The 15,786-nt window shown below is 33.1% G+C and overlaps 2 protein-coding genes across 7 annotated transcripts in view; one reads left to right on the top strand and one right to left on the bottom strand.

The window, feature by feature from the left end:
- The first annotated feature begins 6,122 nt into the window (after positions 1-6,122).
- LOC100808150 (uncharacterized) lies at positions 6,123-12,102 on the top strand. 2 transcript variants are annotated; one of them, XM_003546458.5, is made up of 6 exons: positions 6,123-7,903; positions 9,157-9,590; positions 9,892-10,053; positions 10,909-10,984; positions 11,348-11,503; positions 11,757-12,102. In XM_003546458.5, the coding sequence occupies exons 1-6, from the start codon at positions 6,398-6,400 to the stop codon at positions 11,901-11,903; spliced, it is 2,481 nt and encodes an 826-aa protein (XP_003546506.2). In that variant the 5' UTR covers positions 6,123-6,397; the 3' UTR covers positions 11,904-12,102. The 2 variants fall into 2 exon arrangements, 1 of the variants encoding a protein (XP_003546506.2); XR_005888895.1 differs by lacking the exon at positions 11,757-12,102 and having other exon boundaries at positions 6,133-7,903; positions 10,909-11,129; positions 11,348-11,384.
- Positions 11,905-15,786, bottom strand: part of LOC100808675 (uncharacterized) — an 11,192-nt gene continuing 7,310 nt past the window's right edge. For 2 of the 5 annotated variants that reach the window (XM_006597806.4, XM_006597805.4), the window contains exon 9: positions 11,905-12,060. In XM_006597806.4, coding sequence (XP_006597869.2) covers positions 11,905-12,060 — 156 coding nt within the window. Of the gene's footprint in view, positions 12,061-12,451; positions 12,760-15,786 lie in introns of those variants that run through there. The other 3 variants (XM_014767900.3, XM_014767902.3, XM_014767901.3) reach the window with 2 other exon arrangements.

Here is a 15,786-nt window from a genome sequence, read left to right on the forward strand (position 1 = left end):
AAGTAAGGTTATGCAAGATATCGTGGGTCGTAGCCAAGCTGCATTTGTTCCTGGACAACAAATACACAACCATATATTGTTGGCATATGAGCTGATAAAAGGGTATAGTAGGCAGGGCGGTACACCTAGATGTATGATCCAATTGGATTTACAGAAGGCGTATGATATGGTCGATTGGCGAGCTTTAGAGTCCATCCTGAATGAGATTGGTTTACCAACGAAATTTGTTAATTGGATAATGCTTGTTGTATCCACGCTCTCTTACAGATTCAATGTCAACGGGAATTACAGTAACATTATGAAGGCTCAAAGGAGGGGTGAGGTAAGGGGATCCCATATCCCCTTACCTGTTCGTGATCATTATGGAATATCTTGATAGGGTGCTGTATAAGATGCAAAGGAATCCCGACTACAATCATCATGCGAAATGCGAGAAACTAAGTATCACTCATTTGACGTTTGCGGATGATATTTTGTTGTTTTCCAGGGGTGACACGATATCAGTTGAGATCATGATGGAAGCCGTTAATAAATTTACAAAATCCACGGGTTTGATGCTCAACGCCACTAAAGTCGCATTTATTTTGGTGGAGTGGATAATGGTACAAAAGCTGAAATCTTGCAAACAACATTATTTGTGGAAGGATCACTCCCATTCAAATACTTGGGTGTTCCTCTCACAACAAAGCGACTCTCTATTGATCACTATATGATGTTGATTGATAAAATTGTGGATAGGGCAAAGCACTGGAGCACGAGACTGCTAAGTTATGCTGGGCGACTACAGCTTTTCAAAAGTATTAGTTTCGCTATTACTAATTATTGGCTTCAGTGTATTCCGCTACCGAAGTTTGTGATTAAGAAGATCAATTCTATTTGCCGTACTTTTCTGTGGACAGGTAGTGCGGAGACTAGTAAAAAAAGCCCAGTTGCGTGGAGTAATGTTTGTAAACCTATTAAAAATGGGGGTTTGAATGTTATCGACTTGGAAATTTGGAATACAGTCACTATGCTTAAACTTCTCTGGAATCTTTGCAGGAAGGCAGATAGTTTGTGGGTCCGTTGGGTTCATGCGTACTATTTCAAAAACAAGAACGTGATGGAGGAGAATGTGAAACCAGATAGTACTTGGATAATGAAATCGATTTTGAATAACAGAGAAAAAGTGCCGCCTATCCAAGGGAAGTGGGAAGACATGATGATGAAAGAGATATTTTGTATGACAAATATCTACATGGAACTTAGAAAAAGGGATGGTGAGGTTATGCCTTGGAGGAAATTGATGTACTGCAATGCAGCAAGACCTCGAGCAGTTATGACCTTGTGGCTCACTTGCCACCAAAAGCTTGCAACGAAAACTCGGCTTGTGAGATATGGAATGGTTGCAAACAACACCTATTGTTTCTGTGATGCAGAAGAAACTACTGCCCACTTATTTTTTGGTTGTGCCACTATGAGAAAAGTGTGGAAAGATATTCTGGTGTGGATCGGTTTTCATCCTGAACCAGATACTTGGGATAGAGAAATCATTTGGTTACTCCGCTACGGATCTGGCAAAGGGTGGAAGGCGGCTTTACTTAGGTTAGTAGTAACTGAAACCATCTACGGTTTATGGAACTATAGGAATGAACATTGCTTTGGGAAACCAAAAGATATAGATACTATATGAAATAACATTATAAATATGATAACATACAGGGGCTGATATAGTAATAAGATTAGAGTTCGCATTGCAGAGCTGATGTTATAGGTTTAGAGAGGTTCTTTTGGATTTGGGTTGTTTGAACTTTTGGTTGTTTTGAGGCTGGATCATTGGATCGCCATGCTTTGTATCTAGTACTTTTTTGAATTAATATACTTTTATTAAAAAAAAACAATATAACTCATATTCATTAGTTGAAAATTATTAGTATCATTATATCTAACCACTATTTAAACAACTAATTCTATGTATACTTTTGGAATAAAATTTTAACTTATGATTATATTAATTGAAACAAATTAATTTAACTATTTTTATTAGTCTTGATGAATTAAGTATTGACTTAAATACATTTTTAGTTCTTTAAATTTGGATAATTATTTTTTTAGTCCTTAAAAAAGCTATTTTTATTAGACCCTTAAATTTTCAAAAAACTACTTTTAGTCTTTCTCATTCTTTGTTAATGGTGTCACAATTTGTGAAAATTTATCACAGTTAAACATGTGTTTTTTAGTTTAATTTCTTTAAAAATGACTTATGAGAGTTTAAAATAGTCCTAATATGTAAAAAATCACAACTATTCTACATCTATTTTTTTTATTCTTTAAAACCAGCACAATATGTAAAAAAAGTCAGAAATCATACGAGTAAAATATTTTGGTGGTTTACTATTGATATAAACCATTTTTTAAAATAAAAAAATTAAAATCATTACAAATTGTGAAAACATGAACACATTAAACAAATAGGGATTAAAAGTAACTTTTCAAAAATTTGAAAAATTAATAAAAAACAAATTATTTTTAAGGACTAAAAAAATAATTAATCAAATTTAAAAGACTAAAAATATATCTAAGTCATTATTTCTTATATATAGAAATGAGAATAGTATTGTTAATTATTAATACAAATAATATTTAATTTAAACATTTTAATGATACTATTAATATTATTTATCACATTATTGACAAGAATTCTATGTCTATTTTCATGATTAGGCAAATCACATTGGGTACTAAAGAAATTCCCAATAACACATACTTATACTTTGTTTGCCAAGTGTTGTTATATTAGAGATATTTTTTATTATTTACTTGGTTATACTTTTTGATAATTATCTATGTCTATTTTTATACAGACAAATCATAATAGGTGAGTAGCATGTGTAAAATATTACACTTCAATTTTATTATGTATTAATTCTTTTGTGATTTTGTATATTTTAAACATATTCTTAGTAATTGTCACTAAATTGTTCATTTATATAAAATAAAGACAATAACATTTCAGATAAAAATGTAATGTTAGTTATATACAAAAAATTTAAATAATATTTGTCACACTCTTTGACAATTATCTATATGTACACATGGACAAATCAAATTAAAGGAATAACATGAGTTAAATACTATCCTTGATATGTTAAGCATATTGTGATTTTGTATATTTTAAACATATTTTTAGTAAACATTTTTTAATAGTTCATTTTCAATAAATAAAGATAATCAGATTTAAGATAAAATTATAGCATTAATTAAATTAGAAATTAAATTTCAAGTAAAATTTTTGATACTTTTTTGACAATTTTTTATGTTTATTTTCACACTTGGGAGCAATTAGAAAGATGTACATTTATGCACAAGCCAAATAATGCATTTACTATATTTTCTTAATCAACAGTTGTATGGTGGTTTTGCACATTTCAAATATTTTTATAATAAATATTATTTAATAGTATTTCTATTAAATAAAAATAAATATGTTTAACATAAAATTTTGGAATTACTTAGATAAAAAAAATTAAGTAAAAATTATCATATTGTTTTGTATGTATCTATGTTTATTTTTACAGTTAAATATGAAATAAAAAAAAAGAAAAAACACTCATATTGTCCGGATAAAAAAAACAAGTTGTAACTAAAAGTAAGGAGGCAATAAATGAAAACTATTTTATAAAACATTAAGGTCGTACCTTGAAAAATGAAACATAATTCAGTAATTCACTCTCTCACAGCAAGCAAAAGGCACTGTATGCGAAATTAGTGCCAATTTGCTAATAAATTTTTGTGTTTCAATATATTAGATATGTTTTAATATTTGAAAACTTTTCATTATGAGGTAAAGAAAAGTTTTCATTACGTTAGGAAAGTTTATAATTTTCTTCTAAAAAAAGGTCGGACACAAAAGAAAAAACTTAAGTGATAACAGAACCATCCAATACATTTAGTGATCACAATAAAAAAAAACTTAAATATAATTTTAATTCTTTTATTTTGTTTATTTTTTTATTTTGGTAATTTTATTTTAAAATAGAAACATTTGATATTCTATTTTAAAAAATTTATAATTTTGATTTTATCCACAATTTTATTTATATTTTATTTATTTATTTCTGATATTTTATTTAATTAATTACTTCTTGATGGTACTTTAAAGGAATATAAGCAGAAATAAAAATTGGGATCAAATTGTGAATTTTTTTTTTAAATGAGATTAAATGTTATTATTTTGAAATAAGAGAACACAAATTAATAATTTTTTAAAATAGAAAAATTAAATGTTTCTATTTTAAAATAGATAGAAAAAAAATTATGGATCAATTAAAATAAGAGGAATAAAATTACATTTAAAGGCTGAAACTCTAAACAAATTATTTGAGTTTTTCTAAATTTTAGAGATTAATACGAGAATAAAAATATAGTTTTAAAATTAAATTGGCTATTTACAATTTAAATTCAACAAGAAAAAGAAAATAATGTATATATGTCTTGGCGGAAAAATTGAACAAGAAATTGGTTCATGACCTTTTTTCACATTCTTACTATATGCTTCTTTTTTCTTTTGGGATATTCATTGTGGTTCATTTTGTCACACTCTTTTACATATATTTCTTCCTCTTTTAAAATACAAGAATGGTTAAATATTTAATTTCTCATAAATTAATTATCCTTTTCCATTTTATATTCTATATAGTATGTAAGGCTCTTGATAACTAAAAGTAAGGAGGCAATAAATGAAAACTATTTTATAAAACATTAAGGTCGTACCTTGAAAAATGAAAAATGAAACATAATTCAGTAATTCACTCTCTCACCGCAAGCAAAAGACACTGTATGAGAAATTAGTGCCAATTTGCTCGGTGAACATGGTCCTCGCAGGACAATTTGCTTTCAATACCAAGAAGTGACAATTTGTTAATAAATTTTGTGTTTCAATATATTACATCTGTTTTAATATTTGAAAACTTTTCATTACGTTAGGAAAGTTTATAATTTTCTTCTAAAAAAGTTTATAATTTTAAGCAATTAAAATAAAAAAGATTTTATTCAGATATTAAATTAAAAATGAAAAGTTTTCAAATATTAAAACATATGTAATATATTGAAACACAAAATTTATTAACATATCCTATTGAAAACAGTTAACTACATATATTTAATACTCTTCGACTAACTGATACATCATTTACATAGCTACATTCCATTAACGAGATCTTAATTAAAAGATTCGTGATTATTCAGAATTAATTTTGACGAAGGGGTTTTAAATGGAAAGAGAATACAGATAACAAAAATGGAAAGAGAATATGTATATTACGTGTTTCGAAAAAATATAATATATGATTTAATAAAAAACATAGAAAATATATGAAATAAATAAAAAATAATATTTGATCACTGAAATTGTGTTTTACTATTAAAACTCAAGAAAATTTAAATAAATCTCTGATTTTTTTTAAGATTTTATTTAAATTCCTAAACTTTGACCACTTTTTTTAGTCTTTATTTCAGAAACTTTCAGACACAAAAGAAAAAACTTAATTGATAACAGTACCATACAATACATTTAGTGATCACAATAAAAAAAAAACTTAAATATAATTTTAATTCTTTTATTTTATTTATTTTGTAATTTTGGTGATTTTATTTTAAAATAAAGACATTGGATATCATATTTAAAAAAATTTATAATTTTGGTTTTATCTATATTTTATTTGGTTAATTATTTTTTGATGGTACTTTAAAGGAATATATCAAATCTAAAATTTAATTGAATCAAAATAAAAAAAATATAAGCAGAATTAAAAATTGGGATCAAATTGTGAATTTCTAAAAAAATGAGATTAAATGTTATTATTTTGAAATAAGAGAACACAAATTAATAATTTTTTAAAATAGAAAAATTAAATGTTTTTATTTTAAAATAAATGGAAAAAAATTACGGATCAATTAAAAAGAGGACTAAAATTACATTTAAAGGCTGAAAATCTAAACAAATTATTTGAGTTTTTCTAAATTTTAGAGACTAATACGAGAATAAAATATAGTTTTAAAATTAAATTGGTTATTTAAAATTTAAATTCAACAAGAAAAAGAAAATAGTGTATATATGTCTGGGCGGAAAAATTGACCGTCAAACCCAATGAAGCAAGTGTACGAGACAAGTTTCTATCCCCTTCCTTCCTCCTCTCTTCTTGCACAATAAAACCCGCGTCTCTCTCTCTCTCTCTCACTCTTACTCTCACTCACTTTCCCTCCAAATCTCTTCGTTTTCCCTCCTCACTCTGTTCCGCATTTCCACCCTCTCTCTCTCTCTCTCTCTCACACACACACACACACACACACACATTCTCCGTCACTTCACTTCTATTCCCAAACCCTATATAGTCCCTTCTTCTTCATTGTCCAAAACAATATGGTCCAAACCAGAACAACAACCCCTAAGCCCTCGAAACCCGAAGCCATTCACCCCCTCACCCCCTCCCAAACTCACGAACCTTCTTCCTCCGCCTCCGCCTCTCTACCCCTCCGCCGCCACAGCCTCCGCCTCGCCCCCGCTAGGGTTTCCACCGCCAACCGGAACCCAACCGGCTACCAGCGTGAGGGCTTTCTCAACCTAAGATCGGGAAAGAAGATTCTCAAGAGAACAATGACAAAAGCGGAAAACTCAGTAGAAAAGAATGAGGACGTGGCAGTGGCGGTTGACGGTAATGTGGTAACGCCAGAATCCAAAGCGGAGAACTCATGCGTCAATGTCTTCAACATTATAGCAGATGATTCTGACTCCGACAACGGCCACGATGCAATCCCTGATTTCGCCGTTAGGGTTTCCACTGGCAACCTCAAGCGCAGGAGCGACTCTGCCGGTTCCCAACGTGAGGACTTTCTCTGCTTAAGATCGAGAAAGAATTTAGAAGAACAGGGTAATGATAAGGCAAATGAAGATGACTCAGTGAAGATAAATGATGACGTGGCTGCGGCGGTTGTTGATTGCGATGTGATAACACCGGAATCCAAAGCGGAAAACTCAGGATTCAATTTAAACCTTATAGCAGTTAACTCTGACTCCGACTCCGCTTTTAGGGTTTCCACCGGCAACCGGAAGCGCAAGATTCACTCAACCGGTTCCGGATGCGAGGGTTTTCTCAACAAAAGACCGGGGAAGAAGGCTGTCAAGAGAGCAATGACAAACGATTCAGAAGAACAAAGTAATAATAACGCAAATGATGATGATGATAATGACGTGGCGGTGGCGGTTGATGAAAATGTGATGATACCAGAGAACACTGGTGGTGCAAACGTTGTAGCGGATAATAGTGTACCTTTGCGTGTTCGAGAACGTCCTAGAAATTCCAATGCAAGAGAGCGTGGTTCCGGTTATGGGAGGAACGATTACATGGAACGATTCCACGACATAGCGCGGGAAAACGCGTCGCGGTTTGCTTTCTTTGCACCGGAAGGGGAGGACCATGACCGGTCACCGCCGGTGGAACCGGAGCGTGACGAAATCGAGGATTGGCCCGGTCCTTTCTCCACAGCTATGAAAATCATCAGAGACCGAGGGTCGAAACTGCAAAACGCTGAAGCGAGTTCGCAAGCGAGCTTGTGTGAGTCTATTAAGTGGGTTCCTAATGCGAAGAGAGGGAATGCAGGTGTTAATGTTTCGGTTCCGTCGTTGCAAGAGATGTGCCTTAAGATTCTGGTGAAGAATGTTGATGCTATTGCTTCGCTTGAGAGTGTGCCTGATGCCCTGAGGCACCGGCTTAGCCAGTTGCTCTGTGACTCGAGGAGAATTAACGGCCACTTTCTCGAGCTTCTTGTGCGTGGAACGCCCACTGAGATTCGATTGAGAGATTGCTCGTGGTTAACGGAGGAACAGTTTACCGAGTCTTTTCGAACGTGTGACACGGAAAATTTGGTGGTATGTGGTTTAATTTTTTGATTGCTTTTGGTGTTCCTTGCTATTTTTGCTGTACTTGAAACTTGTGTTTTGTTGATGATGTTTGTTTTGTGACTAGGCAGGCTATGTTTGTTAGCTACTAGTGGTGCATGATATCATTGAGTTAACTGAGTGTTATATTTCTATTTTGGTATTGGAGGTTTATGGGGTGGTGTTTTATGCAACTTAACGTTATATTTCTATTTCTGGGATGGTTTTATGTTATATACACTGAGATAATTACTTTTCTTTTTATGGTTGTGATTCTGGTTAAAAAGATCTGGTATTTAGCTTTGCAGCATTTTGTTCATTGTAGGATTTGTGGACTGCATTGTCCATTGTTCATTTTATTTTTGTCGGTGACGCTCCCTAGGCATGGCACTTTATGTGTGTGTATATATAATTTAACATATTTGCTGGATATTGATTTTCATTTAATGGCTGAAATGACTACCTCTTGCTGTGACTTTGTTTACTACTACTGCATTTAAATATCAAGCTTAGGCTTTAAGCAACCACTACATGGAGCTAAAAGAGAGGGTGACAGTGTCTCACAGCCAGTGAAATACTATTCTTGCCTTGGAGAACCTAAAGGAGGGCTTATATTTTGAATTTAACTGCATAATCTGTATTATTTGTGTTTTCCTTTTAAATCTTTATAAGCATTGTGAGATACTTGTATATTTTGGTCGGGTGTTGTGTTAGATGAGTGGTATATTGAACAAGATGGTAGAAAGTATTAAGGAGAAAGTTTGTATGGCTGCTAATATATGGAAAAGATGGTAGAAACTAGAAACTTGCTTTAGGTGATTTGAGCATGTTTGAAGAAGAGAATGTCTGAAGAAGAGCTGTTGAAAAGCCATTAAGGAGAGTTGATAAGATGAAGATTAGCCTGATTGCTAGAGGTAGAGAGACTAAGACAAACATTAAGCAAAACTGTTGAGATAAGGATTATAAAAGTGATTTATAAATTATGATTGAATATTATGTTGTTGTTTCGTACATGTAACTGATCTTTACCTTGTGGGAAAAGCTTTGATGTTTGTTGACTTGTTTTGTTTTTTAATTAAGTGTTTTTTTCCTGCTTTGCTAAATTTTAATTGTGCATTTTCTGGATTTTTTTTAGCTTAGTATTTTCTGTTTTGCTTTTTGAATATTTGATTAGCTTCTTGTCAGCTTCTGTTTTCAAAATCGTATATTAACAAGTTATAGCCATTTATTTGCTTGGGTTATAGGTACTGCAACTTGACCAGTGTGGGCGCTGTTTGCCTGATTATGTAGTAGTTTCTACTTTGGCACAGTCGCCAAGGCATTTATCTAGTTTATCTACTCTATCCCTCAGTGGTGCATGCCGACTTTCAGATGGAGGTTTGCGTGCACTTGTTTCTTCTGCTCCGGCACTTAGATCCATAAATCTCAGCCAGTGTTCCCTTCTCACATCTTCTAGTGTATATATTTTGGCTGAATCATTAAAATCTCTTCTGAAAGAGTTGTACCTTGATGATTGCCAAGGCATTGATGCTGCACTAATTGTGCCAGCACTAATTGAGCTTGAACATTTAGAAGTGTTGTCAGTAGCTGGCATTCAAACGGTTTGTGATGAATTTGTCAAGAACTACATTGTTGCTCGTGGACAAAACATGAAAGAGCTTGTTTTGAAGGACTGTATGTAAGTATCACTGTCTCCTTAAGCTATGATTGATTACTTTCGCAGAAGCATTTTCATTGAGAATTCCATTTTAGAAAGTTTGGTGAACAAATTTTCAACTGAAGAAATTTTTTAACCAAGTTGTGATTTATGGTTAATCAATTTAGTGTATGAGTGATTGGCTAATTGTTAATCATTCTTTGAACATGGTCTAATTGTGAATTTGGTTAGTTCTTTTGAAATTGCAATTTCCTTATTTCCCTTCATTTTCAAAAGTTATTAGTTCTTTTAAGTTTGTTGATTTATATTACCTATTGTGCAGAAACTTGACTGATGCATCAATCAAAGCCATTGTTGAGCACTGTCCAGGATTATGTGTGCTTGATCTTATGAACCTGCACAAATTAACAGATTTATCTATAGGACATCTTGCAAATGGTTGTCGTGCACTTCATACACTGAAACTTTGCCGTAACCCATTCAGGTGTGTTTACTGTTCTCTACTTGTTTTTTCCTTACCATATGACACTTGTGTTACCCTCACTTTCTATCTTGCAATTGTTCGTCTATGATCAGCCTGATCTTTGCAAGAACTAATTAATTGGGGAATTGATCCATGCATGAGAGATTTCCTCATGGTAGGGTCATTTAAAGTGATAAACACAAAAACCCTAAATAGTATCCCAAAACTTTTGCTGGCAGGGCATTTAAGAGTCTGGCTATCTCTCTATATAATATAAATTACCCGTCATATGAAAAACTTACAAAGATGATTCATTCTCTGTTGATGACTGATTCCCTACTTATATATACAAGCATTGGATACCAATATTTCTTTTGTATTCTGATGGAAACCAGGTGGATTCATTGGTTTACAAACCAGCCAAGCCACCCATGTGAAATGTGTACACTAAGCACAGGGAACAATAGTAGTAATTGCTGGATGACAGTTGTTAATATAAAATAATTCCTAATAATTTATTTATTAGGGATACATGTGATAGTAGGAAACTGCCTAATGGCAGTTATATGTTGAAAACAACTGACCGTAGTTATAGATTAGAAATATATCTAATAGTAGGAAATGTAAAGAAATTATTGTTATGTGCAGTTTGTGGACAGAGATTACTCTCTGTCGGAGATTTTTGTAACATGCAAATTGTTTTGTGTATCATAAGTTCAGTAATATAATTTATCAATTAATCTCTAGTGCTCTATCAAATTCTGGATTTGAGAATTAGTTATTCCATGATATTGTCATGTATGTATGGTATGCTTGGATGGTGCTTATTGGATATAATCGTGCTGATGATTAAATTACCTTACTATTTTGTTGTAGTGATGAAGCAATTGCTGCATTTGTGGAGACCACCGGAGGGTCCTTAAAAGAATTGTCACTTAACAACATTAAGAAGGTACGTTGTTTTTTGGCCTCATGATTTTACCACAATTGGTTTGCTGGGGTATACAATGGGCGCACATTCTATATAAAACAGCTAGACATGCTCGGGACGATAGTACTTGAACATTGTGACATACTGGAAGAGCTGCTATGTGATTGTAAGGAGATTAACTAACCTATTTTGAGCTTATCATTAGCCTGTAAAACATAATTACTTTGAAGTACAGCAAATTTTCCTTATTTTCTTGCTCAAAATCCTTCTCTTCTCTTGTCAGTAAATGCGCATGTCTTTTGGGTTTTCTATCGTCAGTTTAATTGCTGCGTGCTAATTCTTTGGTAGATTGTTTTACTGAGGACCTCGTTTTATTTGATCCAGGTTGGTTACCACACAACCTTATCACTTGCAAACCATGCAAAAAATTTGCATTCTCTAGATCTATCTTGGTGCAGAAATTTGACAGACAATGCACTGGGTTTGATTGTGGATAGCTGTTTGGCACTGAGGTCACTTAAACTTTTTGGATGCAGTCAGGTATCTATCATTAAGTGCATGTTTGGTTTAGCTTTTAGCATTTGTGATCCACGTCCAATCCGAAGCATCCAAATGTTGCTTCTGCGTCTTTTAAATTTTTTATGTGAACCCCGATCGTGCATCACGGACGCTGAAGCAAACACACTAAAAATGTTCTCTGATTTGTAACTTTGTATATTGTTATGGTTGTGTGCATATTGCAATGATATGAATCATCCGAGTATATATAAGAAATGCTATGTATATTTTGCAGGTAACAGATGCTTTTCTCAATGGCCACTCAAACCTTCAGATCCAGATAATTGGTTTGAAAATGTCTCCTGTGTTGGAACATGTCAAAGTGCCAGATCCTCATCAAGGTGCTTTGAATTATTCATCAGTCTCCGTAGATTTGGTATAAATTAGGATCGGAATCTAAATTTGTAGCGGCATTTTGCATAACTATGTCTACGAAGATATTTCCAGTAATCCCAGATCAGACGAAAACCTTCTCTGCTAACATGGCCTTTAATTGGAAGGGGTTTTGACTGTTGTCTGAGTTGCCCGTTCTGTGATGCCTGTTGAAGGAATCTTAACTGTATTACATTTTCCTTTACAAACATTAATATATGTACTAACTATTTTTCAGCCTTAATATAAAAAGAAAATATATCCAGCCTTACTATTTTATCATCTATTGTGTACCGAGCATCAGACTACACCAAAGTATTTCGTTGTGGCAATTCAATTGATTGCAATCAAATTTTCGTAATGGTATGTATTCAGGCATTCTCTAGTATTAATTTATTTTAGAATATGATACAAGCGATTTTGACTGCCTGTTGAATTTCTTGTCAGTTACCCAGCTTAAAGTTATGATACAAGCTTGACACAGCTCTTTATAGCTTGTAATCGAGTAATATGATCTGACTGCGAAATTAAATCTTGGACAAAAAGAAGACGAAAATGTTGCAATAAAAAATAAATTGACTTTCTTCAAATCCAATACATCTGAGTTTGTTTTTCAAATGACACATTTTTTTCCGTTAGGAAGAATACATGACACCTATAAAAACTGCAGAATTAAATACCCATGCTTTGAAAATGAAAAGGTAGAAATAATGGAAACTTGATACCTTAGGTACAAGCCTGGTCACCTAAATGCATTTACATAAACTAAAAGCTTATACCTAGCGTGAGTAATCTTTGTTATTTTATGCCTGTAAACGCAGTAAGTATGTTTCTTCTACCAACTGGGAGTTTGCCATTTCAACCATCTGAGAAGGAAGAGGAACACAAGTAGAAATAATACATTACGAATAAACCATCAATTTAATTTCATCCTTAAAGGATTACTCTCTCCCCTAAATGATCCCTAAAATAAAATAAACAAAATAATTATATAAGTAATCCTTAAAGTATAAGAAATTATGTCAAATAGTTCTCCAAGTATTGGAAAGCCCTTAAAATTGATCTCTGAGCATTAGTAGATATATCAACTTAGGAACTAAACTGTTAGACATTCAATATTTGGGGAGTTACTTAAATAGTTTTATGGCTTGAGGAGTGCTAGAAAGTAGAAACACACTCTTTAATGTAGAAGCAAAGATATTTTTTATGATGCCAAAGGAATGCGCTTTTCAAATTTTATTCTTCTTTAATGATAATATCAATGTTCCTTTATTACGAATTACTATAATTCAATTTAAACTAAACTTCCTTAACGCAAAAGATAAATAACAATAAATAAAGGAGTTTAAGGGAAGAGAAAGTGCAAACTCAGGTTCGCCCCCACCCTTGTGCCTACGTCTAGTTTTCAAGCAATCCGCTTGAGAGTTTCACTATCTTGTAAAAATTCTTTACAAATTCTGAACCACACAAGGACAATCCTTCCTTTGTGTTCAGATCGCTTTATAATAAGAGACCCTCAGTCCCTTAAATCACTTTCCTTTCCTTGAGTAAGAAGAAAAAATCTCTCTTGAAAGAGATAAATTGTACAATGAAACACTCAAATTCCTTATTGAATCACAAATGTTTTGGTCAAGGAATTTTAGAAAATAAGACACTTTGAGTCTTTTGAGAGGAAAAGACTTTTTGAACAGCAAAACTCTAAGAAAATTTCGTGCCCAAGTTACATATATACAAACCTTTGATGATCATTCAAAAGTTAAATGAGAAGATGTGACTTTTGGGAAATATTGTCAGAAATACTAACTGGTAATCGATTACACAATTATTTATCTGAAGAGTTGTGACTCTTCACTTTGAAATTTGAATTTTTAAGACGGGTAATCGATTACATAACTTGACATTTAAATTTCTTAAGGCTGTTTTAAAACGTTCCAAACCTCTGGTAATCGATTACATCTTTCTAAAACATTTAAAAGCTTTTTAGAAGGCACACTGGTGACTGATAATCGATTACATCTTCTGGTAATCGATTACCAGAGAATAAAACTCTTGAAAAAAAACATTTTTAAGTTAAATCCTTTGGCTAAACCTTTTGCTGTTTCAACTTGAAAATTTCTTCCTAAGACTCTAGAAATTATCTTGATCATATTTCTTAAATTTTTTGGATTCTTGTCTTGAATAAAACTTGAGAAGCGCGTTCCTTTGACATCATCAAAACATCAAAATATCTTTGCTTCTACAATCTCTCCCTCTTTGATGATGACAATTATCCTGAAATCAAGACGAACTTAACATACAATTTGATAATATGTACACATAACCCTTACTCCCCCTATCTTTTGGAATTTATGCCTAAGTTGATAAATTCTAATAATTTTTAACTACTCATGTTCTTGTTCTCTCCTCCTTTGGCAACATCAAAAAGCCAACAAAAAAATGTGTAAAGAAAAGAACTAAATAATACAAAGAATATCAAAACAAAGACAGTCATAGACCGAAGCAAACCAACACAAAGTCTTAAACAACCAATGCAAAGTTCTAAAAGTAATCAAACACAAAGTCTAGAAATGACCAACCATAATAAAAGTCTAATAAAACCATAACGAAAGCGATAAAGGCCAGAATACGTGGCTAAAATAGTGAACTCGAGTAAATAATAAAAAGAACTATGGATCAGCCGGGGGATCAAAACAATGGCGAATGAAACCCATATCGTCTTCAAGTCGAGTGATACAGGTGTCCATTCCTGTAAAACGTGCATCCATGACATCGAAACAATCACCAACGAATGCTCGAAGCCCACGGAGTTCAGAAAGAACGTCATTCATGAAAGCAGAGGAAACATCTTGCTGTGATGGAGGTGACGGAATACGCTCATGTGATAAGTCCTGTTTCCTAAGCCATTGTCCATTATGATCCTTGCGGTAACCAAATGAAGTTACTGCACCAGCATCAATGACAAAAGATCTCTTGACTTGAACAAAAGATTCATCATCAAGAGGAATTTGAAAGTGACGAAGAAAAAGGGTGACCAACTGAGGATATGGAAGATGTGCATTGGTCCATAATGCCTTATGCATTCGGTACCTAACCAAGTGAGCCCAGTCGATCTGACAACCGATAAGGAAAACTCACATCAAAATCAAGTCCTCCTCGAAGGCTTGAGCCGGGTTAGAAGAACAAGGTAGCAAAATGCGGACAATTATATAATGCATGATGTGACAGTCAAATGTCAATGACCTAGCAAGCAATCTGCTGGTCATATTCGCCTGGTCATTGCAGACCATTCGGCGGGCATCATGGCTAAAATAATCAAACTTCCAGTCATCAACAATAGTGTCCTCAAAAGGTACACCTTGACTGGGTAATTTTGTTAAAGAGAAAAACAGAGATTGATCAATGACCATTGAAACACCATGCACCTCAGAAATAAGAGTACTATCCTGAATTTTTAAATTATTGTAAAAGACTCTAACAAGTTCAGGATAATAAGGTAGTTTTAGGGACATGAAATCAACTAAATCAGAATTTTGAAACACTTGATAACAATCAAATGTCTCACCATCAAAGAATTCTAAGTCTAGGTACTTAGGGTCTTGAATTGGCCTAGTAGAAAATTGAGAAGACTACCGTAGACATTGATCATCTAAAGAGAACAGAGTAGATGATCGTAGAGATGACAAGGAAGGAGAGACTGGTGCTGTGGGTGCTCCAGATGTTCCGTGGCGTCGATGGCCAACAGCGACAATGGAGGTGGATGTGCCCTTTCGCTTTTTCGATGATTTAGTCATTTGATGAAGTTTTTGCAGATTTCAATCGGTTGAATCAAAAGAGGATCGAAAATGATAAAGTTTAGGCTTTGAGGGATCTTACCTATTTCATCAGACTACATT

The sequence above is a fragment of the Glycine max genome, chromosome 15, assembly GCF_000004515.6.
Source record: "Glycine max cultivar Williams 82 chromosome 15, Glycine_max_v4.0, whole genome shotgun sequence".
Taxonomy (NCBI): Eukaryota; Viridiplantae; Streptophyta; class Magnoliopsida; order Fabales; family Fabaceae; genus Glycine; species Glycine max.

Bases quoted from the DNA above. Each gene is read 5' to 3' on its own strand.
- LOC100808150 (XM_003546458.5), top strand. From the start codon at position 6,398: ATGGTCCAAACCAGAACAACAACCCCTAAGCCCTCGAAACCCGAAGCC. The intron at 7,904-9,156 runs GTATGTGGTTTA...CTTGGGTTATAG, and splicing joins GTGACACGGAAAATTTGGTG to GTACTGCAACTTGACCAGTG. The intron at 9,591-9,891 runs GTAAGTATCACT...CCTATTGTGCAG, and splicing joins CTTGTTTTGAAGGACTGTAT to AAACTTGACTGATGCATCAA.